The 27,814-nt window shown below is 43.0% G+C and overlaps 1 protein-coding gene across 3 annotated transcripts in view; it reads right to left on the reverse strand.

Annotated features, from left to right (window-relative positions):
- NRP2 (neuropilin 2) overlaps positions 1 to 27,814 on the reverse strand; it is a 151,170-nt gene that overhangs the window by 108,368 nt on the left and 14,988 nt on the right. For all 3 annotated transcript variants that reach the window (XM_036754602.1, XM_036754601.1, XM_036754603.1), the window contains exons 2-3: positions 25,184 to 25,361; positions 1,080 to 1,261 (exon numbers count right to left, since the gene is read on the reverse strand). In XM_036754602.1, the coding sequence (XP_036610497.1) occupies positions 1,080 to 1,261; positions 25,184 to 25,361 (360 nt within the window). The remainder of the gene's footprint in view (positions 1 to 1,079; positions 1,262 to 25,183; positions 25,362 to 27,814) is intronic.

Below are 27,814 nucleotides of genomic sequence, written 5' to 3' on the forward strand. Positions count from 1 at the left end.
TGCCACCAGCCTACTGGAAGTGGGGTGAGTGTGTGAGCAGAGAGGCTCTGGAGGGACAAGTCTCACTCCTCCTTGGCTTAAAGAGAGCTGTGGGGGGACACACAGAAAAAGGCCTTTGTTTGGGATGCTTAAACACAGGAGCTGAATCAATGAAGAGGACTTCTTATGCCAGGAAGGGAAAGGAAAACTTCCTTACGTCAGCGGTGAAATCAAGCACCAGCCCAGACTGTTGGGGTCTAAAAAGAAACCAGGATAGACCAAAGGGAGACCCAGGTGCCAAGTGCTAAGAAATGTAATCCTCTCTGCCTCTTCTTCCTACACCTTTCTGATTGGTTTTCACAGCAATCTAGATGTGTTTGGGAATGGGGAAGAGGGAGAGTAAGTGGGCCTGCTGTGGACAGATGCTGGTGCTCTCTCAGCAAGGGCTGAGAGCTGGAAGGGGCATCAGAGGTCATCTAGTCATAGCCCTTTCATTTTTTCAGATGAGGAAACTGAGGCCCACAGATGGGAAATGATTTCCCCAAGAACATACAGACTGGCAGTCAGGACTGGAACCCAGACCTTCTGGCTCCTTTCCATTTCACTCCACTGCTCTGGAGGGGATAAATGGAAATGGACCCCAATAGAAATTTTGGGGGATGAATGGGATTTCTGTAGGCGGGCAAGAACTTTTTAAAAATTTACTTAGAAAATTGCATTCTGCCCATTACCTTTCTTCCCTGCCCCCCCCCGCCTTTAAAATGTTATTTTCTTTTTTTAAAAAAATTTTTCCATTACTTTTCTTGAATAGGTTGCCAGAAGAAACATGTTTTATCCTTAATGCTCTCCTCTACCACCTTTATTAAAAATAAATACTCCCACCCACATGACTTAGATTCTCTTCCCTTGGCAGGTGAATGAGGAAATGTCCCATCCCCCCCCCCCCCAGCCCCACCCCATCCCTGGGTTCCCATTTTTGCTTTCAGGCTTGCACTTGCTCCCCTTTCTGGCTCTCCCATATCTGCCAAGCTCCTCCGTGCTCGGCCCAGAGGCACCGAGGTGTCTGATAGGGATGCATCTCCTCCTGGGGCATCACTGACCTGTCTTGAAGATCTCATAGCGTAGTGAGAAGCCAGCGCCCTGCCTGGCATAATCGGACGTGAACTTGATGTACAGCACTGACCCTGAGGAGATGATGGTGGGAGGGGCGATGTTCCCACAGTGCTTTCCCAGGAGGTCTGCAGATTCACTGTCCCCATCCCGGATCTCAATGAAGTCATACCTAGTTGATGACAGTGTGAGGGAACACACAAGAAGGAGGGGAAAAAAAACCATCAAAAGAAGAATACTTTGCCATTGTGTGGATTTCCTGCCTGAAAGACAGTTTGACACAGTGTATAGAGTGCTAGCTTTAGAGTCTGAGTTCAAATCCCACCTCGCCTATAAAATGGGGATAAAGCAACTACCTCCCAGAACTGCTGTGAAGCTCAAATGTGAGAATCATGGTACAGCGCTTAGCACAGTGTCCGGCACATAATAAGCGCTCTACAAATGTCAACTATTATTACTTATTATCTGTAAAATGGAATTATAATAGCACCCATCCCATAGGGTTATTGGGAGGATTAAATGAGACAATGTATGTAAAGTGTTTTGCAAAACTTAGAACATCTATACATATTAGCTTTTGAGAGCAAGTGTGGCATAGTGGATAGATTTAGCTTCAAAGCCAGGAGGATCTGGGTTCAGGTCCTACCTCTGTCACGGACTCGCTGTGTGACCTTGGGGAGATCACTTAGACTTCTCTCAGGTAACTATCTCTTAGACTAGAAGCTTCAGAGAAAGTGTTTACCTGTGTTGCTAAAGGAAACCCCCTCATATGAGAGTCTCCTATGCCAGGCCCAACCCCCTATTATTATTTTACAGTTAACTTTTCCATTCAGTTGTTCCAGCTCAAGATCAGTAAGGAATGTATGCAATTGTGTCCATTTTTCAGATGGGAAAATTGAGACCGGTGGAATGACTTACTAAGGTTACAAAATGATCAAGTGACATGATGAGAACAGGACCCAGAGCTCCAGCTCCTGAGTCCTCATCATGATGTAATGGTACCACCTTTCAAACGCTTCCCAAGAAAATGTCCACCTCCTCCCTTCCCAGCAGGCCTCCCTTCTCCCCAGCTGTCTTTTCTTTCCGGTCCTCATCTTTATCTTCTTCTAAAGAAATATTACTAAACCTATGGCAATTAGCCCCCCCCCCCTCCCCGAGATGACAATGCAGAATTCAAGGCATTACACCATGATCAGCGACAGCAAGCCAAGAACATTAAAAATAAAGGAATCAGCATGATAATCCAACTCTTCAATAAGAAAACAAAACCCTTTCTCCAAGAGCCCAGGATGAATCCCTGGGGGACCAGCCTCTTCTTGATATAACTGTACATCTATTAGTCTTCACAAGATTACATGTCAGCTTCAGTTTCCTAGGGTCTTACCAACCTTAAAGAGAGTGGTCTACACTGGTTTAGGAAAATGGCCCCTTAAAGACCCCAACCTCACCCAGGCCTAAGCGAGGTGGGGGCGTGGGGGTGGGGCTGAGGACCGAGGGATGCCCTGGGCTCTGGAAACCTGCAGTTTGCTATTTACATCCTCTCGCTTCCTCTTCTCAGATCCCACTTAATACTCCTGACCCAGCTGCTTAGTTGAGAAACTGCTTCTAACCACTCCCTTTAAATTGCTGGCCACTGTAACATTATTTACTGACAACTGTCCGTCTCTCTCTGCCTCTCTCTCCCTGTTTATTTACTTTTGCGTCAACCTGTTAAAATAACACAAAACAAATTTCTTCCTCCAGGGCATGAAGCAGAGTTGGAAATGTTATACTCCAAGGGATACTGCCTTCCCTGGACTGTCACACACATAGTCTTCTGGAATAAGTAGCTTGTTCAAGGCAAAATGGTCTTCTATCTCCTCCCAACCCCACAAGCCACACCTTATCGCCCAACAACTTCCAGCTCAGGCAAATCCAATGAGTTGGGTGGATGAAACAAAGAGCAGAGAACCAGACTCAGCTCCAGCCCAAGAATGAAGAGGACAGGACTCCTAAGAAAAACAAATCAACCCTGAAGCAAAGGTTAGGGTGGTAGACAGAAGACAGAAGCCAATAAGGAGGAAGCTAGCTTGTGGGGCTGGGGGAATAATCAGCTCAAGTTTATGATTTTCACACAGTAGCTGAACTGAGTCAACTATGACACTTTCTTGACTTTCGAAACAAAGGGCACTTGACTGGACCCAGATGAAAACTGAAAGTTGACATGGTACTTTTCTCAAGAAAACCCCCAAGATTTTCTCAGGCCCAGTAAGGAAAGCCCCTACCAATTAGTCTCACAACGTGATAAGCCTTTCTGATCATAAGCTTTCCCTGCAAATGGATGCCTGATGGTCTAATAGTGGTATACAAGGGCCTCTCACATCTGCCCACATTCCTTACTCCTCATAGCTGCCAGAGTAAGTGGGCAAAGGGGCAAGTTCGAGGCCCATTTTACTTAGCAATCACCCAAACCACAAAAAAGTAACAAGGTTTTCTCAAGGTTACACAGAAGTAGGGGGTGGGATGAGGATGGGGTGAGAAGGAGCTGAGAAAATCGCTCATCTCTCCTGATCAAAGGACCTGTTTCTATGACCTTGAAAATTAAGATAACCTACTTCAAAGCGAGGGGTTCTTAACTGGTTTTTGTGCCAAGGACCCTGTTGGCAGCCTGGTGAAGCCTATGGACCCCTTCTGAGAATCATGTTGGTTGCTTACATTTACAATTGAAGGAAATGCCAAATAACAGCTAAAGTTGGTGAAAAATAAGAAGAATTTTCTTTCTCTTCAGTTTACAGGTTCCTTAAAATCTATCTGTGGACAGCAAGTTAAGAATCACTCCCCCCATCCCAAGTCATGATCAATGCAATGATCGGTTATAATACCAGAGGGTCAATGCCGAAGCCATCTATCCACCTCTTTACAGAGAGGTGATAATGCAAAACAAAATACACATTTTTGGACACAGCCAATGTGAAAATTTGTTTTCCTTGACTATACATACTTGTAACAAGGACTTTGTTTTTCTTTTTCTTTTCCCAATTGCAGTGGGAGTAAGAATGGAAGAGAGAGGGGCATTAGGGATAAGGAGCGAGAAAAGAAGTTAAGTGAAAAGAGCACCTCTGAGGCATCTTTTTTTTTAACTGCAGAGAAGAGAACAGGAAGCCAGAAAGAAGCACAGGCAAAGATGACAGCTTTGAAAGCTACAGGGTATAAACACTTAAAACACTTAAAAAAGAAAAAGAAAAGCAAGCCACATAATAGAGACTTGCAGTTTTATGTACTATCTTCTTTTTTTCTGTTCCACTATGTATATGGAAATACCCATTTCGTTTGCTTTTGTTAAGTTCACAATTTTAAGATGAAGATAAAAACCAAAAGGAGTTATAACATTTAGCACTGGAAGGGGCCTTACTGATGGTCAAATTCCATTCACTGGGCTTAAGTAGAGCACTGGGCTTGAAGTAAGGAAGACCTGAATTCAAACCCAGCCTTAGGTATTAGCTGTGTTACCCTGGGGAAGTCATTTAACTTCTTTTTGCCTCATTTTGTTCAACTGTAAAAGGGGGATACTATTAGCACCTACCTCGTAGTGAAGATCAAATGGGATGTTTTTGAAAAATTTTGCTTGAAAAGCATGATACCTGGCACATGTAGATGCTATATAAATGCTTATATCCTTCCCTTCTTCTCCTCTTCACCTTCATTTTTTTAAAGATTATCTTTTTTTTTTTCTTTTGGAGGGGGGAAGGCAGGGCAATTGGGGTTAAGTGACTTGCCCAAGGTCACACAGCTAATAAATATGTCAAGTGTCTGAGGTCAATGCTCTGCTCACTGCACCACCTAGCTGCCCCTTCACCTTCATTTTAATTGACAAGCATTTATTAAAAGGCTATTGTGCAAGGTACCATGTTGGATGCTGAGAAAAACAAATTTTAAATATTAAGGTATCCTTGATAAAGTTACACACAAATCAAATTTTTGTAAATCAAATCATACTCTCAATGTACTGGGAGAGTTTCTTACTTAAATGGATCCCTACAGGGAATCTGTCTCATAATCTATCTGCAGAATGACAAGGTTGGTCAAAGTGGCCTCTGAGGTCCCTTGTGGACCTAGCTCCATGTTCCTACTATCTTTTGACCAAAGCTGGGTTTTCATACACGAAGGCCATCTGACAAGCAATATAGTATGTTTGAACGGGTACCAGACTTGGAGTTGGAAGACCTGGACTCATGCCCCATCTCTGCTGCTTACAATCCCTTTGATCACACGCAAGTCCTTTAACCTCAAATTTCTCATCTGTAAAATGGGGGTGGATAGCTGTAATACCTACCTCACAAGACTGGTTTTGAGTAAAGCCTTTTGTGGATCTGACACTGCTAAGAAATCTGAGTTCTTTTTATTTAGAGCACATTGCCCAGTTGCCAAGGTCTTCCTGTTGCATACTCTTCGCCTAACAATGACACTGCTTTGAGGTAACCATCCTGCCCAGTTCAGCACAGACGCCCCGACCCACTTAACCATACAACATCCTGTTCCTACTTTTTTTAATACAAAGTCACAATCCAAATGACACATAGAGAATGTTTCATTTGCCTCCTGCCACAACTGACTCATTCTAGGAAACACGTGTTATTATTGAAGGATTTCCTACAAACGGAACAAATCTTCTTAGATATTTCAACATTATCAAGCGAATTTGTGAAGAGCTCAGTAGTGCTTAGAAAGTCTGTGGTTTCTGAACAAATGTAGCTCGATGTCTGACAAGGGCTATTAGGGAATCTGGGTGCCTCCATCTTCTTGTGTGGCTCTTCAGGGGGTTCTTTCCTGGCTGAGGGGCAGAGTCAAGGGGATTCCTCTAAAACACATGATTGATCTTAAGGACTGAAGCACGAACCAACTAACAGACACATGTTAACTGCTCTGTTTGTCTTGCATTAAGCATATAATCTCTTTCAAAATGAAAAAATTCCTTGCAAAGCTACAGCACCACTTTTGAACTTCAGGCATAAAGCACAGAGAAAGTGTGTCAATGTCTCTGTTTCTGGTCCTCATTCACCTAGGACCATTCCCCCTGTGAACAGAGGTTCTGATGACTACAAGATAAGCTGCTGGCCCAGAGAACATTTCCATCATTTACTTTGCAAGTTCAGGACCTAGGCTACTCTCCCTAATTTCACAGTGTGGATCCTAGAGTGCCAATGGCTCAAATCAATTTAAGAGAAAAGGGCTGTTGATGATGGGTGTCAGGAGGTGGGAGATTGGGAAGGTCACTGGAACCATGTATGATCACATACTCTAATCTCAAACTGGGCACTGTTTCAGCTGTTGGTGTTGTTGTTTATCCTTCATTTTAAAAGGGGACCATGACATCAGGGAGGAGATGCCATGACATGCAAGTGAGTTGGATTTAAGTGAGGGAGAGCTGTGCAAAGTTACCAGCCTCACTCTCTCCTTCAGACCCATCCAAGTCCCAGTGGCCAGATATAGATTGGGATGACTGGAGGTGGCCCTGTTTTAACTAGCTACATAGAAAGTGCTATCCTAGCTCCATAGAAAGTTGATGCATGTCAAGGGGAGAAAGGGGAAGCAAAAATTTCATGCAAACTTCTAAATAATATTTAGCATTTTTTCAGCACTTTAAGGTTTACCAAAAGCTTTACCTACATGATCTCATTTGTTCTTCACAACAACCCTGAGAGGCAGGAACTATTACTATAGTATCTTGTTGCTGTTGTTCAGTCACTTTAGTCATATATGACTCTTTGTGACTCTGTAGACGTCTATCCATGGGGTTTTTTTGGCAAACATAATGGAGAGGTTTGCCAATTCCTTCTTTAGTAACAAACAGAGATCAAGCGACTTGGCTAAAGTCACACAACTAGGCAGTTTCTGAGGCTGGATTTGAACTCAGATTTTCCTGATTCCAGTTTCAGTACTGTGTTACCTAGATGCCCATTATGCTATCTCACAGATGAGCAAATCGAGTTGGAGAGAAGTTAAATATAACTAGGCCAGGGTCACACTGCCAGTAAACATCTGAGTCAATATATGAACTCAGGTCTTCCTGATTCTGAGTCCAAAACCCTCTGCTCTGGGCCACCTGGCTACCAAGGAAACTGTCTTGCTTCCAGAAGGGCAACCTCCCCAGAAACTTCCTTAGTAGGACACCAGAGGAAAGATCAATCAAAGTAGCAAAAGTTAGAAGCTACATAAAGGCCACAGTGGATAAAATTTCTTATAAGGAAGGATGATTTTCCTAGCCTACTCCAAGGTACCTCTTCTTCCCTGGATTCTATAGATCCCATTTCTCATTAACAGAGTACAGTGGTACTTGGATACCCTATAACCTAAGTATCCTACTGATGTCATAGCTGCCAAAGCATCAGGATTGTTCCATGTAGTGAAAGTTGTAAACACACATCAACGATGGCAACTTTACCCAAATCCTATAGGCCCAGCCAGGCAGCCAAGCACCCTGCTTCCCTTTTCCCTGACTTAGGTTCTAAATGCATACTTTAAACCCTGTTTCACGTGGGTGTACTATGTTAACAAATGCCTATTTTTTGATAAGGGCTCTTGGTCTCTGAAGAACCCATGTCCACTTCCTGCAGACTGTTATCTCCTTATAGTCACTGAGCCATCTCATGTGTTTCTTGAAATCAAAACGCTGCTTCAATGACTCCAAAAACATGAAATATAACATTATGAGTGGAAAAAACACATCTCAAATCACTTTGACAGCATTTTCACTATTAGCAGCAAACAAATCAACTATAATTAAAATGCTGTCAGAGTGATTTGAGATGTTTCTCACACTTTCAAAGTGCCATATTTCATGGGTAGATTACCCAGGCCAGGGAATATATCACCTCCCGGAGTGCCTTTCTTCCAAGGAGCTCAAAGACTTTTTTTTTTTAAACAAACACTGTCTCATTAATCCTTACATTAAAAAAAAAACTGTGAGGAAGGTAGGTGGCAAAAAATTGAGGACTAGCTTTTCCACTTCTCAGAAGGCAAGGCTGCTAAAAATACAAAGAGATGATATAGATGATGCTGAAAAAAAAATGATCAATTCAGTCGACTTCAAGTCATTGAATGAAAACATTCAAACTGGTTCAGGATGGATTTTGAAGGACTTATACAGAAACCTTCCTAATTTAAGCTGCGGTACCTTATGGCGAATGGCCCATATAGGCTCTGCCAAAGACCAGAGAACCACTTAGGGCTTAATCCAAGTCTCAAACCAGTTTGGAAGATTCTTTGAGCTAAGCAGGAGTCATAAGAGAGTACTTGAGAGATGCCCTGCACCCCCCCCCCCCGCCACCCCCAATAAGCTTATAGGACTTTGGGAGGCTTCTATATATTAACCATGATGCACATAAGCTAACTGAATAGTTCTCTTCTCTGACCATTTGTTTTGTCATCCTGGAGACAAAGACTGGTACGGCGGGGCTAGCCTATGTTAACACGGCAAATAGACAGTAGGAAGAGTAACTTAGTCACTGGATTCAGAGCTCACAGCTTCAATACCCTCTCTTTACCCAATACTGACCTTATATTTCATTGTAAACATTCAGATGTGTTTAAATATACATACGTAAAGCATATATATGTACATACATGCACACACACGTGTCCATTTATTTAAGGGCTTTATTTTTATAAGCATATGCGTGTCAGTGAATTTCAGATTCCCCTCCTACACGTTCAAAACGTGGCCATCTGGCTACGTATCGTAGGATTACAGATAGAACAGAAACAATAGCATTTATAGGGACTTCTCCATCAGTTGCCACAGACCTCTTCAGCCTGGAAGATCACTTCAGCAGGGAATTCACAACCCAGAAGCACCGTCTGCCCCTGGCACCCCTCCTTCTGATTAGATTACTACCAGAACCCGCACTTCAGCAGAGCATCCAGGCTACCTATCTTTTCATTTCTTATCAGATTAGAATCCAGACTTCTATATCAGGCCCCCCATGACTTAACCTATTAGAATGTATGCTCCTTGAGGGTGGGGGCTGCCTTTCTATAACATGCCCATGTATTTGTGTTTGTATTCCCAATGTTCAGCACACTGCCTGGCACATAGTAGGTGTTTAATAAATGCATGTGGATTAACTGTCTACTGACTGGCAAAGGGCAATAGATATATGCATATATATATATATATACACATATACATATATATATATATATATAGTTTGATCCTCACAACAGATATCTCCATTTTATAGATGAGTAAACTGAAGTTGAAGTTGAGAGAGGATAAGTGATTTACTTATGGTGTAACTAGTAAGTCATAAGTAGTCATAACTAGTAAGTACCTGAAGCAGGATTTGAACTCAGGTCTTCCTGACTCCAAGCCCAGTGCTCTATCACTTGCCACCTTGCTTTAGAGCTGGAAGGGATTTTAAAGGTCATCTAAGCCAACCCCCTCATTTTACAGAAGGTCAAGTATCAGAAAAGTTAAGTGATCTACCCAATGTCACACAGGATTCAAATCCAGGTTTTTTGATTCCAAATCCAGGACCTTTTCAAATGCATTCTGTTGCCTGTATATACCTATCAATTAATAAACATCTATTAAGCTCCAGTTGTGTGCCAGGCACTGTTCTAAGTGTTGGGTATATATAGTATAAACATATTCTCTCTCTACACAGGTGTATATAGAAAGATATACATCTTGCTGAGTTCAAATCTGGCCTCAGATACTTACTAACTGTGTGACCTCAGGCAAGTCACTTTATCTTATTTGCCTCAGTTTCCTCATTTGTAAAATGAAACGGCAAACTGCTCCAAGAAAACCCCAAATGGGGTCACGAAGAGTCAGATGTGACTGAAAATGACTGAACAAGATAAATGTAGATACAACATTTAGGTATTATATACATATATTCAACCAATCGTCTACTCAGGTCTCACATATTAATGCTGTGTAGTAAGATACAGTAGAAAGAACACTGGATACTAGGAGTCAGGAGATAAGGATCCAAAGTCCCAGTTTTGCCATGTGACCTTGGATCTCTTCTCTGGACCTCAATTTTCTTATCTATAAAATAAAGAGGTTGGACCAGATGACCTCAAAGGTCCCTTCCAATGGTCACATTATGGTTCTAAGAAGTTTAGATAAGAATTGTGTCTGTTCTGTGTTTTAGAGGTCTGCGTGTGTTTGACACACATATTAAGTTTATGCCGATGGACTTGTGTCTGTGTTGGGTGTATTTTTAATAGCTGTTATTCGGCATTTCTTTCTCCCCTCTCTTTATTGCTTCCTACCACAAATCTTTAATATTTGTAGCTATTCATTCTCAATCCTCTCTCAGTCAAGGTCACCCGGGCTTTGGGGGGTGGTGGTGAAATCTGGCCATTTAGCAAAGGAATCACGTAGAGAGTCTAACCCAAAACAAACTGAAGGACTTATCCCCCTAAACCTTGGAGGCAAGAAAATGGAAACTACAAATACCATCTATTTATAACAGTTGGTTGTTTTTCCACAGAAGACCCACAATAGGGGAGAACCTTTCACGCTCATTGTTCCTCATGCAGCCAACTGCCAAGAATGCTGCTTTATATAAGGAAGGAGACTTTTTTCTTTTCAGACAGTACGTCTGACAAGTTTCACTGCAGATGAACTTGAGGCGGATGAAGCCCACTCGGCAGAGCTCTGACGCCACCACCCCCAGACACACACACACACACACACACACACACACACACACACACACACACTCCCTGGCTGAATGCTTCTCCCATACCAGTGAGTCACATTCCTGTGGCAATGTGGCTAGCCCCCTGCTCCTGGGAGGAGAAGTACTGATGAGAATCTTGCTCAGATGGGACATGTCTGGAAAATCATTCGTTACATAAGAAAGCAAGATGTGCTAATGTGCTGTTTAATACTTTTCGGCAGGCTGTTTATTCGGGGCTTACACATGGCTGTTTGGTTCTATTTCTGTCTCCAGGACCAACTCCATAAAATCTTCACCCTCACTCTTTAACTCGCAGGGCCCCTTCCCTAGTGTTTGGAAATGAGGCCACAAAAGGAAGAGCAGCTTGGAATTTCCAGGCACTTCCTTCAGGCCTGTTTCTCACTGGATGTGTGAGGTGCGTGCCACCGGGGAGCAGGAAACAGGAGTGACAGTTCACCACCAGGACTGGTCATTTGGGTTCCGAGTTGGCAGGCTGAATGAGCCAACCTGGATATAACTAACTCAAGCATCAATTTCCTCCTCTATAAAATGGGAATAAGGAAGATGCCTAGCTACCTCTGATCGCTGTGTAGAAGAGAAATAAAATGGCCTAGGACTAGCTGGGGGAATATATGAAAGGACTGTTTTAATGGCAGTGCACAGGGAGCCTGATTCCAAGGTGAGCCAAAGAAAGGAATCGGGGTAATTTACCAAATCCCCTCTTCCAGTGCCCTCCCCCGTACCCTGTGGTGAGGGAAGAGTTCATTCCCTTCACCCGGGTGAGCAGTTTGCTCTCAGACAGTCATTTACTACTCCCAGCTCCCAGAGGATCAAATTGTGAAAGCAAGTCATAACCTCTCCATCTGTCCAGAAAATGGGATCCCCGCTGAGAGCAGAGGTGCTCTGGGATGAGGGAATTACCGTATCGGAGAGGTTTTGTGTTTTATTTTTTCTTTTCCTTTGTAAAGGCTTTATTCTTTTAGTCATCTTCTGCATCCCCCCTTCCATTTTCTGGCATCCCGTCTCTACAACAGAGCCTAGAAGAGGCAAAGGCCATTTGAAAATATTCCATGCAGAAGCCTCAAGAAGCAGGAGAGGCACTTTAGTAATACATGGCAGGTGGGACCGGCCCGCTCTTCGATTCATTTCACATGTGGCGTCAGGTTACAGGGCTTGGAGTTTTCGCCGGCTCCTGGGATTAACTGATCACCGAGTAAAAACTATGGCAGCAGGAAAATGATGAGCTCACATGAGTTCTCTGAACAGAAGAGTAGGCACCCGGGGGGTTAGTCAGCTGAAATGGCTTCCCTCACTCAGCAATTGCTTGACTTTCATCCCATTCATATCCTGGCTCTTCTTCTGGAAGGTGAATTATGAATGCCTTGTTCCTGCTGAGTTTAAAGGTGACCGGACACGTTCGAAGCTGGGTTCCAGTTCTGATCTTCTCCTAGCAGAGAGGACTCCACCTTTTTTGATAGAATGAGTTGGGGGGAACTGGAAGGTTGGCAAACAGCAAAAAAATGCTTGAGTGTTTGATGGGTCCACTTGGAGGCTTAGTATGGAAAGATGGAGCTGGGACATACGCTTCTATACAGTTGCAGAAAAGCCTCCCAACCAGACTCCAAACACACAGTGTTAAATGGTCTTCCCCTCAATAGGAAGCTGCAACACAGTCATCAAAAGGCCGTTTCCTTCCATACTTGACACAGCAGTTGTTTTGAAACATGGAGCTCAAGGAAAGAAAGAAAGGTTTTGCTATCATGCACCCCTTTTGTGTCTTAGTAGCCTGTTCTTCTGGGAAATGGAAATTGCAAACCTTCCTTACTCACAGGGTCCCTCAAAGTGGGCCAGGAAGAGCTAGCTGGAGTCAGAGCTGAGACAACAATGGACCAGAAGGAGAGACCAGGGAGGAATAGAAGCTGAGAACTCAGGACTAATAAAAAGACTATCAGATGGAGAGTCTGATTCCTGCAAGCCTAACTTGTTCTCCGACTTGAGCCAAGTTTTTCTCTCTTGATACCGCAGGTTCCCAGACTATAAAACAAAGAGTAATGATTCCCTGCACTCTGCCTTCCTCAAGGCATGATGGGAGGAGATAAAGTGCTTTGAACCCTTTGGATGATAGGCACCCCATTAAACCAGAGGTATCATCAGTAAATAATTATAACAATAATTATTTTAATGATAATGATGATGATAATGGGCAATGAAGGGGAGATAAACCGCCCACCTTGAGATGGAAAAAAAAAATTCTCTTTGGTTAAAACCTATTATTTCTACCCTTTCCAATTTCTAGCTCCTCTTTCAAAATACCCATTCTTGGGCTGAAATATTATTTACTCCTTTGCACTAAAACAATTATTTGTTCCGCTGTTTTCCCTTTCACTCACTCACTCTCTGGTGTGTCTAGCTTGGCCCTGACAGCTCAGCCATGGACTGTTTACAAGTCTCGCTCACCCTCCCAAGCTCTGGTTCAGCTCCATTGACACTAAAGGCTAGAGAATTCTCTCTGTGTGAGGAATCAATTACTTCCACTGACACTCTATTACTTGCCCTCACATCCTCCGATTCCAGATGTAGTCAGAAGGTGGCAGGAAGGATGGCAAGGAATTTGAAGGGGAGGCAGAGGGGGGTTGAGGGGAGTGGGAAATAGGTGCATTGGGGTGGAGGGGGGTGGAGCAAGGCCAGTTGCAGGTTAAGAAGAGGTGGTTTCTTGCTACTAATTGAGACCTAGACCTCACAGAAAAAGCCCTAGCTGCCTTACTTAAGGCATAGAAAGCCATCTCTTTCCTTGACTGCCCTGCTGGAATCCGGAGGTGACTCTCTGACAGGCAGGGGGGAGAAATGGAAAGAAAAGAAAGAAATCAAAAGGTTTACAAAAGGACCGGACAGGTCCCAAAAGCTTAAGCAACAGACAGAACACCTGGCTGCCATCCCGGATGGGGAAGAGGGACAAAGACATGTGTCACCGGTGGGGACAAAGGACACAAAAAGTAATAAGACCTTTCACCCACAAGCCATGCACAAGAACTTAAGAAAGTACCCAAAATGAATTATGCTTCTCCTGGGCCTCTAGAATTACCTCCTTGACTTTCTTCTGAGGCAGCTCCCATCAGACCATCTTCAGGGGTTCCAAACCTTTTACCGTAATTTGATAATGATCTGCCTACCTGAATGGGCCCCTGGTTTGAGAGTCCATCTTTGTCTCTATGATACATATCAAAAGGGTTATTCATTATTATTAATCACATATTTAGGAACACAGACCACAGGCTTCACGATGAGAGTTACCCAGATCAGTCATACCTCAGTTAAAAGCAACCAGCTCCTGAGATAAAATAAAGGCCAAGGTTGTTTAAATACCAAGTGGTTGGCAGCCCCCATCCATAACCTAAGGACTTACTGATAAGCAAGAAAAAGAATACAATCAGGAGATACCCAGCAGCTTCAATGCTAAGTAAAAAAGATTACAGCTTTCTTCCCTCTTTCTTTCTCCCAGCCTCTTCCCTCTCCCTGTATCAACAATCAATCCAGTAATTTAATTTTATTAAGCACCTACTATGTGTCAGACACTGTGCCCAGCTGTTACTGGGCTACGAGCATCATACAAACTGGGGCCTGACTTATCATTCATGACTATATCTTCTTCCAAGATAGTTTCAGGAGGTGCAGAAAAAACCTGAGCATGACACACTTTTCCAAGGTTTTCCTCTTAAGAGTAAAAGAGCAATTTTTGAACAAAAAACTTAAGCTTGACCTGTATTCTGCAATCGAAGGAGCTGGACTGTGAGATACTGACACCCAAGGCTCCCAATACACCCAATCCAGTGGAAAGAGACCTGAATTTGGAGTCAAGATCTGGGTTCAAATCCTGGTTCTGCTCCTTACTACTAAACGAGGTAGTATGAGAGACCTTGAGCATTAATTGCATTTCTCAGAGCTGCAGTTTCCTCATCTGTAAAGCGAGGGTGTTATATTAACGACTGTTAAGATGCCTTCTAGCTCTAAATCTAGGGTCCCATGACCTTATTACCAAAAGAAGTTGTGGAATCTACTTCTCTAAACAAAGTCAGCGCATTATTTTTCTCAGAAGACTCGAATGTGTTCCTTAACTAAATCCAGGGGGACTTTCTCTTGAATTTCTCTCAGCCCAAGGGTTACAGCATCTTTAACACCAAAAAAAAATTTTATTTAAAAAGCATCAGAAAGAAAGGATTTGGGGAAGAGGTGAGGTAAACTAAGTGACCTTTGAGGCTCCTTCCAACTGTAGATCTATGATTTTTTAGCCTTATCTATGTCTTATATTTCATATAATCTTCTTGAGTACCCGTCGCTCCCTTTTTTTTTCCTTCTATTTTCTTCACTCAGCCTATTTCCCTTTGTTTCTTATTCCCTCCACACTTGGAGTTCCCACTGAATTTCTTGAGACAGAACCTTGCCCTATGTAACTGGATGGGAGAATTACATCGAATTACATCGGGTGAGATGCTGGCCCTTAGGGAAACTCCGGATTCAGAGGAGGTGCCAGGGTGGAGAGTGAGAACAAGTAGGATTGTGTATTATGAAATTCCCAAGTGGTTTTCCCAATCAAAAGATAAAATGCATTGTTTAGAGGGCAATCCACACTCAAGCTTGCATTTGGACGGTCACTATTACAACACAGCATGTTTGCAAACAAGCTGCTATAAATAACTGTGATCCCTCCTGCCTTCTAACCTTGGTCGGAGAGGGGGAACAGTTTGTGAGATTTCCTTTTTTGGTTGTTTTGGGGTTTTCTTCCCCCCTGCTGAAACCTCGTGTTTTTGGGTGGAGTTCTAGGTCAGGACTGGTAAGCCCAGAATCTGGAACTAGCTAGAACTGGATTTTGCTCCATGCCCTTACTCATATCTAAGCACTGTTTACCTGCTGGGCTTCATTCCCATAGGAATGAATAGCTAGATAGGTTGCTGAATTATAAACAAGAATGACTGCTTATTGATTCCTTGTGGGAATCAGAACATTTTGATAGTACAACTGACAATAATAATAATAATATTTATAATCAAGTCAACTCTCCCTCCTGAGTTTAGGATGACCTCTTACTGAGCATCCTGAGATAAAACGAGGACTCTCTACCATCTTGGATGCTCTAAGAATCAGCTTGCCACTGGCTAGCAAGAGTGTGGGGCCTGCAGTCTCGAGGCCACATGTGGCCTTCTAGGTCCTTGGGTGTGGCCTTTTGACTGAGTCCAAGTTTTACAGAACAAATCCTTTTATTAGGGGTATTTGTTCTGTGAAGTTTGGATTCAGTCAAAGGGTTGTACTTGAGGACCTAGAGGGCCACATGTGGCCTTGAGGCCGCAGGTTCCCCACCCCTGGGCTAAAGATATATGTGCATGACAACCAGGAAGTTTCTGGTATCTAATGACAAAGAAGTCATGGAATCATAGAAAAAAAAAGAAACCTAGAACTGAAGCAGTCCTTAGATATCATCTAGTTCTCCACCCTCATTTGACAGACAGGGAAATGGAGGCCTTAGGGAGGCCAAGTGATTTGCGGGAGTTCAGTTGATAAGTGGCAGAGCAGTTATATTCAATAGCTATATTCAATGAGGGCCCCCAGCATGAATGGAAGGAAGTCAAGAGAATCCCAAGAAGAGATAATTTCTGGCCCAACCTTAAGCTTCACAACTGGGATACATGTGAATATAGGACATAAACCTATGATTTATGATTCATTCATCATATGTTAAGCATCTACTATGTGCAAAGAGAGGCAGCTGGGTGACTCAGGGGATAGAGTGCTGGGCTTGGAGTCAGGAAGACCTGAGTTCAAATCTAGTCTCAGATGTTCTCTAGCTTTGTGACCTTAGACAAGTCACTTAACCTCTGTTTGTCTTAATCCACTGGAGAAGAAAATGGCCAACCACTCCAATATCTTTGCCAAGAAAACCCCACACAGAGTCAAAAAGAGTCAGACACAACTGAACAACTAACCAACAACAAAATGTACAAAGTACTGTGCTAAATCTAGGGGATATATAAAGTTTTGCTAAGTATGAATCTTACGGTCTAGAAAGGGGATAAGAGAGCAAAGAGCTATATACACTGATATTTATTTTTTCCTTTGTTTCTTTATTTCTCTAGTTTGATTTCCATAACAATCCTTCAAGGTAGGTATGACTGCTATACCCATTGTACTGAGGAATAAATTGAGACCCTGAGAAGCTAAGTGACTTGGCCAGAGTCATACAGCTATCAAGCGTTCCAGGAGGAATTGGATCGACTCCAAGTCCACAACTCCATCCATTTCTCTAAGCTGCTTCTCAGTCAATCAATCAATCGATCGATTGATCAATAACAAATATTTACAAGTATAACAAATAATTTCCCTCTTGGCCCTGATTCCTGAGTCTCAGACTTCCACACCACACCGCAGTCTCATCCTGGAACTTCCTTCAACACCTTTGGCTTCCTCGCCCTGAAGCCTTTAACCACCTTTACCAGCCTTCTCAATGTGAAACATTCCTTGGGGCAGAGACTTTCTTCACATACTTGTGTGCTCAGTACACAGTAAGCACTTAATAAATGCTTTTTCCCTTCCTTCCTTTGGCTTTCCTGCTTTCTTTTGCTTTCTTTTAAGTCCCAGCTACAGTCCCACCTTTTACAAGAAGCCTTTCCCAATCCCTCAGAAGTCTCTCAGTAGATCCTTCTGTGTTCAGCTTGTTTGTACACAGTGGTTTGCCTACTGTCTGGCCAATTAGATTGTGAGCTCCTTGAGGGCAGGGATAGTCTTGTATCTCTTTGTATCTCCAGTGCTTTAACACTGTGCCCCCAGCCCTTGATAAATGTTTATTGACTGACTGACAGATCGACTACCTTGCTAAGCTCTGTGGGGGAAACAAAAGGAGCCTAAGACATGTTTGCTTGCTCCCCTTGAGGAGCCTATCCTCTAATTGGACAGACAAGACACATGGCATACAAAATAATATTGAGCTATATAAGATAATATAATTACCTGCCATATCACATGACACCAACTAAGTGCTTAACTCCAGCCAACACTTATTAGAAAAGTCAGTAGAAGCTTGTTGGCAGCTAGGTGGTGCCATGGTGCATAGAGCACCAGGCCTGGAGTCAGGAAGACTCATCTTCTCGTGTTCAAATCCAGTCTCAGACACTTACCAGCTGTGTGACCCTGGGCAAGTCACTAACCCTGTTTGCCTCAGTTTCCTCATCTATAAAATGAGCTAGAGAAAGAAATGGCGAACCACTCTAGTATCTTTGGCAAGAAAACCTCAAAAGGGATCATGGAGAAAAAAAGTCTAAATTAAAAGAAGTTTGTTGAAGAGTTCTCAGTGAGTGTTGGAGAGGGCAAAGAAGACTTTATGGATGGTTGTGCAGGATTGAAGTTGGGCCTTGAAGGAGAGATAGGATTTGGGTGAACAGAAAGGAAGAGGGAGGGAGGGGAGACAACCTAACTGAGGGCCTTGAGTTAGGAGGAGGAAGGGTGAATTTTGGGGAGTATGGAAAGATAAGTTGGGATAAGCAGATGTGCCTCTCCAATCATCCCCACCCCCACCCTCATTTCAAATATATAGAATACAAAGTCAAGAATGGACACACATGAACATCACCATTCTAAAAAGTATATCGACTACTTCTGTTTAACAACCAGCTCTCTGAAAATGCAGAGCACACTTTTAAATTTAATTTGAACTATTAACATTTACCCCAAATCATTTTCTTAAAGTCTATACAATCAACAAAACAATTAATCTAGCCCCAATTTTTTTTTCGTAACATTTGCCAATGTGTAAATGCTCACACCAGAAATTTAACAATCAGCTCTTCTATCAATTGAAATCAGGATCTCTTTTCAACACCATCTTAGAGGGTTCCCCCAGGACACTCACTGAATGGTCAAGTGACTTGCCCAGGGTCACACAGCCAACTTGTGTCAAAAGCAGGACTATGGAGCAAGTTACAATCTACTGCCTCTCTTAAATGGTTTTGAATGAATGGAGAGCTTCTGTGCAGTTGAAGGAGATACAGGGAGGGGATATGGTTCAAAGGAAAGAATATTGACATTAAAGTTAGGGGACCAGTGTGACACTGGGCAAATAATTCACTCTTCCTGACCCTTAGTTTTGCCCTAAAATAGGACAGTTGGATCAGATCATCCTATCATTCTTCCAACTCTAAATCTATGAACCTATAGAATGAAAACCTAGGACCAGAAAGCTGATGCACTTTGCTCAAGAGAAAACCCCTCGGGCAAAATCACAGACAATTTACTCTTACTTTACATACGATTCTAACAGATTTGATATCTGGTTTCCAAGCCCACAGGCAGATTAGAAGCAACAAATTACAAGGAGGAGATTGCCACAAGCAGGGAAATTACAACTGACAGCCAGAAAGGGAGGAGACATGAGTAGCAAAGATAAAAATTTAAATAACATGGTAGTTTGTAGTGATTTTGACTTGGGACAGACAAACCTAATACACCACCATAGGCCCTGAAGCCATTCTATTACACTTCTGTACCATGAATTATATTTATAATTACAACCTTGAATCATCAAAAACAAGTTTAACACTGATCAGTATCCTCTGCTTAATAAGATGAGGAAGTATGTAACACATTTCAGAAAGATTTCTATCAAATATGGTGAAAAATATTTTTTTGAAGTTTTGGCACCTAAAGACATAAGTTCCAATTATGAGGAAAATTCACTTATGAGAAATACCTCATTCACTCTCAGGGTCAGATAAATAAGGCATTGTTAGTCCATTCTTTTTCAGTTGTGTCCTACTCTTTGTGATCCCATCTGGGGTTTTCTTAGCAAAGATACTGGAGTAGTTTGCTCTTTCCTTCTCCAGTTCATTTTACAGATGAGGAAACTGAGGCAAACAGGGTTAAGTGACTTGCCCAGGGTCACACAGCTAGTACGTGTCTGAGGCCAGATTTGAACTCAGGAAGATGAGTCTTCCTGACTCCAGGCCTAGCACACTCTCCATTATGCCACCTAGCTTTGCCAACAAGCTTCTACTGACTTTGATAATAAATATTGACTAGAGTTAAGCCCTTAGTTTGTGTCTTGATATTATAGGTAATTATATTGTCTTATATAGCACAATATTATTTTATACGTCTTCTCAATTAGATGGTAGGCTCCTTATGGGAAGGATTCAAAGGAACCTAGCTGCCCAAATAAGGCATTATTGTACTTAATACAGTCTGGAGTCTTCATAATGCAAATTGTCCTGTGAGTTTTTTGGCCTACAAAATCTTCCCTTAAAAGTCTTCTTGGTCCCAGGGTGGTAGATATGAATGCCTGTTAATGCTTTCTCCTCTTTAAAAAATGGGTTTGCAAGGCATTCTACTGGAGTGTCATCATTAAGAAGGCCCAGATCCTTTGGGTCTTTGTTCCTTAGCGGCCAATGGCTCTAGGGTATGACTAAGGGAGTGAAACTGTCTGCAGGATATGATCTAGTCACTTGTGAGTTAACTCTGTGTCATCTGTAGGTTGAGGATTTCTTCTTTTTTTTTTTTCCTGCGGAACTTAACATGTGTTTTTCCTCCCCTAAAAAAAATAACACTCAACAAACCGGGTGATGACTCAGCTGAAAAACCTCTGTCTGCCAAAGAAGCAAAACCACCATTGGCCGGCACCACCGGGCATGAAGTCAGCTTCTCCCTGTTTGCCCAAAGTGCCCTGGGCATAGCCCCATGCTCTGTCTATTTTGCCCCCTCTCATCTCCTTAGACACTCTAACCTGGGAGTACAGTGAATGGTTTCTGGTTTCAGGTTAAAGACAAGCCCTGGGGTTTTCAGTGTTTAGATTGTTTTTAAGGGGAGGGAGAATGCACAGAAAGCCAACCAGAGGTGGTGGCCGTCGAAGGCAGTGTGACTCAGGCAAAGCTGGGGTTTCTGAGCTCAATTTTCCCAACAGCAAAGCGGTTGAAAGAGTAAAATCTCTGTGCAAAGAATAAAAATCCACAAGTGGTGGTAAGGTTCAGGGTATGACTAAGACAGTAAAACCAAATTAGGTATTCATTTTAAAGTCACAAAACTTTGAAAGTCACTCACTCAAAGTATATTCCTCACATCAAGTTAGTTTTCAAAGTAAAAAAAAATACAAAGTTAAAACCACTGGTTTCAGTGATGTGTTAAAATCCCACTTTTGCCATGTGTGGCTTTGGGCAAGACCCTTAACTTTCCTGGGCCTCAGCTTCCTTATCTGTAAATTAAGAGGGGAGAAAGGAGGAAAGGAGGGAGGGAGAGACAGAATTTGGAGCCCAAAACCTTAAAAAAATGTTAAAAATTGTTTTAACATATAATTGGGGAATAAAATAAAATATATTGTAAAAAAAAGAAATGTTGAGAGGCAGAAATATAATGATGATGATAATAACTAACATTTATATAACGATTACTATGTTACAGACACTGTGTTAAGCGCTTTTCAATTATTAGCTCATTTTATTCTCACAACACTGAGAAATGGGTTCCTATTTTAATTATTCCCATTCATCCCCATTTTATTATTATTTTTTATCTCCATTTTACAGATGAGGAAACCGAGGTAAACAAAGGCTGAGTAACTCGCCTAGGGGTCACTGAGCTGCTAAGTGTCCGAGGCTAGATTTGAACTCAGGTCTTCCTGACTCCAGGCCTGGAGACACTCCACTGTCAGGTCCAATGAGGAGGCTGAGCCAGGTTTCTGAGGTCCCTTCCAGGCCTAGGGCTATGAGCCTGTGACTGACAGAGTTTACTGAGCTCTCTGCATCAGCTTTAAGGATGCCAGTCCCCAAGGTGAGGGAAGAGAATGGATCACTGGCCACTGCTTTGAAAATAACCTTGGATAATCCTTTCAAACCAGGGAACAGTTCCCAGCTCACAAAGTAGTTGCTGGATTCAGTCCTGTAGATGGAACACAAGGAAACTGTCGAGAAAACACGATCTGAGCTCCTACTCCTTAGCTAGAAAGGCTTTTTTTTTTGAACTATTAAGTTCTTACTCATTCCTCTCTTCCCCCCTCCCCCTCATCTCACGCACACACCCTTGTTGCTTTGGTGTTGGGCTGTGTCCTATCATCTGAAGGACAGTTCAGCCAACAGCCTGGCTTCCAAGTTTTATTTTCGGAAGCATCAATCCTATAAGCACTGAGAACCAGACTCAGCCTGTAACATGCACACAAAAGGCAAAGACAGAAGAAGCTGATTTCCTTTGATTTGAAGTGCCTTCCAAGCTTCCTTGGAACAGAGATGAAGCCCAGAGAGAAAGGAGGAGGTGGGGAGAGAGGGGAAAAGGTGGGAAGAGAGGGAGGAGAGAGAGAAAGAGGAAAGAGGGAGACAGGAAGAAAAAAGAAGGGAAAGGGAGAAAGGGAAAGAGAAAAAAGCAGAAAGAAGAAAGAAGGAAGGAGAAGGAAAGAGAGGAAGGGAGAGAGAGAGAGATAAATAGAGCAGAAGGAAAAGAGGAAAGAGGGAGAAGGAGAGAGAAAAGGAAGGAGGGAGGAAAGGAGGAGGAAGAGAAAGAGACAGAGAGAGAAAGAGGAGAGGGAGACAGGAAGAAAAGAGAAGGGAAAGGGAGAAAGGGAGGGAGAAAGGAAGAGAGAAAAAAGCAGAAAGAGGGAAAGAGGGGAAAGGAGAGAGAGAGATAAATAGAGGAGAAGGAAGAGAGGAAGGAGAGAGGAGGAGAGATAAAAGGAAGGAAGGAGGAAAGGAGGAGGAAGAGAGAGAGGCAGACAGAGAGAGAAAGAGGAGAGGGAGACAGGAAGAAAAGAGAAGGGAAAAGGAGAAAGAGAGGGAGAAAGGGAAAGAGAAAAAAAGCAGAAAAAGGGAAAGAGAAGGAAGGAGGGGAAAAGAGAGAGAAACAGGCAGGGAGGGAGAAAGAGAGAAAAGAGAGAGAGAGAGAGAGAGAGAGAGAGAGAGAGAGACAGAAACACCTTCCAGGACTTCAATTACAATAAATTATTCCTTTCATAATGAAGTTTGAAAAAAAGATGGGGGTAGAGCCAGTTTCTTCTGAATTGGTCAGCCAAAAGAATAGAAACTGAAAAAAAGGAAGGTTTGAAAGAAACAGATGTGCCTCCCCAAATGGTAAAGATGAGAATACAAAAATGCACAGTGAGAAGAGGGAGAAAGAGGGAATGGGTGAGATGGAACTTGAAAGGAGTGAAGGATATAATCAAATATCTGTTGCCAGGAATTTGAAATAACCTATCTGATCCCTACCTGCCCAAATGGGTACCCAAGGAAAATAACAGACCCCAGTAAGACCTCCTTCTGACCTCCCTGTACTTCTAGGTTCCATCAAACACGATCTGATCTGGGGCAGTGGAGGAGGGATGGGAGGAGGGAAGTAGAAAAAGAAAGATGACTAGAAGGCCTAGCAAATGGAAGATGAGTCACAATTTTTGTGAACAAGTAACATGGGCAAATCCCTCCTGTATTTCCCCCGGTTCTCAGCAGAGTGGAGAAATCAGTGAATGCCCCCATCAGTGGGCACCGGGGGAAAGGAGGAAGAATTAGAGCCTTAAGAGCTCCCGATGCCAACATCATCCAGAAATCCTTGTGGACCATGTTCCTTCTGACCAGGGAAAGCTTCCTACAGCAGTGCAAGAACATGCTTATGTAACCTTTCATGCTGCCCAGTTCCTCTGTGCCATGCTTATTAGCTCCCAGATTTTTCCTTAAGGAACTTGTGATTTCCCCCTGTACCGCTGATGCATAAACATAAGAGATTTCACTGAGAGCTCTGCTGTCGTCAGCAGAACAGAATTGAGGCCTCTGTAGAGGCAGAGGTGCTTACTCAAATTTCTCTGAGCTCCATCAGCCCCAAGCATGGGTCTTTCTGAACTCCTGTGCCCTCTCTGTGCTCTCATCTCGTGAACTCCCGGCCAAAGAAACAAAGGCGTCGGCTGTCTTGGTTGGAGGCTCCTATAGACTATTCTGCAGAGCTGATAGCAAATGAGAAATCTTTAAGTGGAAAGATCCCTTCGTAGGTGAATTTCACTGAAGCAAAGAATTGAATGAGGTACCCTGAGTCATCTTTAGAGTCAAGGGTGAAGCTGGGCCTGGAAATTGGTTCTCCTGATATTAAATCACACGAGACAATCAGCAAACCATCCTACCCCTATCAAAGAGTGTCTTGTTAGGGAAAACATCATGGCAGATAGAAAATAGCCACAGGGAAAGAGAGACATTAATTCACCAAATTACACAATATATCCTCCATGCTTCCAGAGTGGCCCATTTTACCCGTTCTGAGAATACAGCATGATCAAATTATGGGACGTCAGTGAGTCACGACCAGTATCATAACACACATGGCTTCTTTGCATTTATTCATCTATGGATTCCCTTCTTTTTTAACATTATTTTTTTTTTTGCAGGGGGGAAGGCATGGCAATTTGGATTAAGTGACTTGCCCAAGGTCACACAGCTAGTAAGTGTGTCAAATGTCTGAGACCTAATTTGAATTCAGCTCCTCCTGACTCCAGGGTCAGTGCTCTACCCACTGTGCCACCTAGTTGCCCCTGTATGGATTCCCTTCTAATAAATTTTAAAACATGTTCTCAGTACTGGGCGCATAGTAGGAGCTCAAAAAAGGCTTGGTTAATTAATCTACTTAACATGAAATTTTTCCTTTAAAAAAAAAAACAACAGAGTTCCTCTTTGCTAAGGACTGGAAACTCTAAAAGCCTCATGTGACGGAAAGTCAGGAGACCCAGTTTCTAATCCCAGATCTCTGAAGGCAAAGGCTATTTTCTTCTTATCTTTGTATCTGACTGCCTTAAACAAGCCTTCAAGATAGCAGGTGCTTAATAAATGTTTATTGAATCTATCTGAGTACCAGTTATTATTTTTAAACTTGATATTCAGATCCCAACAATGATCTGATTATATATATAGTTTTAACAGAACATTATCTTTTCAGTTTGAATGTGCAAACATGGCAAGACAGGGGTCCTCGAAGAAACTGTAAGTCTGTTTTTGTCCTGAACTTCTCAAAAATGAATCCCATGGACCCTGAAACTGATGCTGAATGTCCAGAACGCTCACAGAAGTTGATGGCTTCTGACAACGTAACTTTTTGCCTTCTAGTCCCAACCTCAAAGCACAAGTAGAAGAAAGATCAACTTTATGAATCAAATGATATGTAGATAACATATGACCCACTAGGATAGGCTCAGATTTTTTTTGTCTCTCTGTACCCAAGAAGGCACACAACACCATGCCATTGGGTTAACTAGGCCCTTCTTACTCTGAAAAATAATGGCCTAAGGAGACACACTGTGGAGCCAAGGCTCACCATGGAGAATCAGGTTTCAGGAGTTATTGATTTCTTACATCATGGGATTCAGGTAGTGGTGGTGGCAGTGATGGTGGTAAGAGAGGGGATGCTCTGGTTACTAAAAGGGAACCACTTACTTGCAGTCATGTTTTTCTATCTCAAAGTGAGGGTTGAAGTTGAGGACAATCTTCTGGTTGGGTTCTGGAGCATAAACAATCCACTCACAGTTCTGGTGGGAGGGGTAGTCCTGGGGATAGCCAGGGGAGGTGATATAGCCGGCATCTTTGGAATTCAATCGACCTCCACAAGGTAGGCCTGAAAAGGAAGGCAAACAACACCAAGAACTTCAAATAGGTCCTTTTTATTCCTCCCCCTTCTTTCCCTCTCTCCTTTCTCCTAGCGGCTGATTAAAAACTATTTTACAGACCTTTTATGGCAGTGCACAGGGCTGACCCACTTACTCATTCAGTGGGCAAAACTATAACAGCTCATCCCATCTTGCTCCACTAGCTAAGCATCTACACTCACACCAAATGAAAGCATGCCAGGAAAGGGTCATAAATATTCCAATTAGACAACTTCAGATAACAGAAACGGGGGAAAAATTTAAGCGCCTCCCCCTTTTCATATCTGGCTCTGTTGGTCCTTTTTCCTTTGCTCATCCAAGTGGTTCACCTCACTCTTTAACTTCATTTTCTCCAGCTTGGCACCAGCCCACCCAACCGGTGTGAATTAAAGGCTCCAGTTCATAATTGACCATCGTGGTTTTGAAGAGCTGTCCCACAAACAGCCTGGTAACAATTACAGCTGGGCAAGGAAGCACTTTCCAGCTCTGGGTTTAAGCAGACCCTTCCCTGGAGGGTGATTTCAGCTTCTTCTTCTGTCTTTTTTTTTTTTAAATAAGGAGAAAAAAAAATCTCCCCAAACATTTAATCTCAAATACACCACAAATTTGATTTATTATTTCATTACCCACCAAGAGGAAGAAAAAAACCTCTGCAAGAGAGTACAGATTCCTTTCACAGTCAGAATTTCCACAAAGGTGCTTTGGTCTTATTTGATTCCCCACTTTTTTCCCTCCTACTGTCCCTCCCAACCTGGTCACCACAAGAGAGTGCTACTGCTACATTTCATTCCCACCAACTACTTGAAAGACAGCCGAAGCTCAGTCAGCTGACCATATTTCTCCTCCCTTCCCTGGCTGCTCGCTGATGGAGATGAACAGCTTCATGGGGGTTGACAGAATGGGGAGTGAGGAATCTTCAAAGGAAGAAGAGGGGGATGATGGGAGAGGACTCCTGTGCTACCTCAGCCCAGTTGGGTTGGCGACATTTGGGAAATATAATAACTGGGAATGAAATCCCCCGGCACCTGGGGGTTTCCCAGGAAACATGGGGTTTTCATTTAATATCCACAGTAGAACAGGAAGAAGACAGGAAAGTATGAGAACCATGGCAATAGTAAGAGGTCTCTTGGAGATTTTCCTGAGGTTTTTTTTTTTTCGCTTCTCTTAGCATCAATCATGCTTTAATATTGCCATCTGCATGAACCAGCATGGTCCTGTGAATTATGTATTATGCCTCAGCAGTCACCCAACAGGGCAGGATCTTTCTCGTGTGTTCCCTCTTTCGGAGAGAGGGTCATGCATTTTTAACTCTACAGGTGCAGTTTACTATTCCCCATGTCTGTTGGTATTACCGTCTTCTATACCTCTGCTTTAGATTATCAGCCTGACAGGGCTTAATGCATAAAAGATGGGGGGCCAGGCATAGCTGCGCTTAGGACCCAAAGCCAGACGAGTAGCCTTTTAACCGGTTCACCTTGAGAGGTTCCAATGTGAGAGGGACACAGAGTGAGATCTTGAAATCTAATGGAGTCTGGTGCCATTTCCTTCTGGGCAGGAAAACAAAAGCAGGCTGTTTCCCCTGAGCTAGCAGGGACACACCATCCTCTACCTAATAACTAAGCCCAAGAACACAAAGGCGTGACCCCTTGAAGAGAGGCGCAGATGAGACCATAAATGATCAATGGATTGAAAGGAGCTCATTCTTCTGCAACCAACTCCTTGGGGGTATTCCAGGCACCATAAACCATACTCTCAAGCCGAGCACCCAGCATAATTCAGACTACTAAAACAGACTGTGTCCTACTACTGCAGCCTAATGAATGGGAAGGAACCAGAAGGAGGAATGAGCCTGTTCCTTTGGGAAAGGCTTAGGTGTGGGAACTCGGAGCACCAGCTGCTCAGTGAACGGGGGAGACGAGATCATTTCCTAGTGTATACTGTCCCTTTGCCAGCTACTTCACAGAACCGATAGCCCATCCCAAACCACAGTCCGGTCCAGGAAACTGACTGGAGCTCCTGTTTAGAAACCATTGTTGTCTTCCCTACCCAGCACCCTCTACTTGCTTCACTCCATTTAAGAGACGCCTCCTTCCATTTATAGAGTGTTTTGTAAAGTTCTTTGCTCACACCTGTGGGAGGTACAAGCACTATCTCACCTATCCATTCACAGATGAAGAAACATGCCCAGAGAACTCAAGGGACTACAGTTGCACAGCTGAAATGTGTCAGAGCTTGGATTTGAACCCAGGTCTCCCTGACTAAGATTGGCTTCATAGATCAATGGCAAGTCCAATCTCGAATTAGAGGTTCAAATCCTAAGTCACCATGAGGCAAGTCATCAAATGTTTCTGGATCTCAGTCCTCTCCTCTGTAAAGTGAGAGGATTAATCTAGGTAACCTCTGAGATCCAGGGGTCTGCTGG

This window comes from Trichosurus vulpecula, chromosome 4 (assembly GCF_011100635.1).
Source record: "Trichosurus vulpecula isolate mTriVul1 chromosome 4, mTriVul1.pri, whole genome shotgun sequence".
Taxonomy (NCBI): Eukaryota; Metazoa; Chordata; class Mammalia; order Diprotodontia; family Phalangeridae; genus Trichosurus; species Trichosurus vulpecula.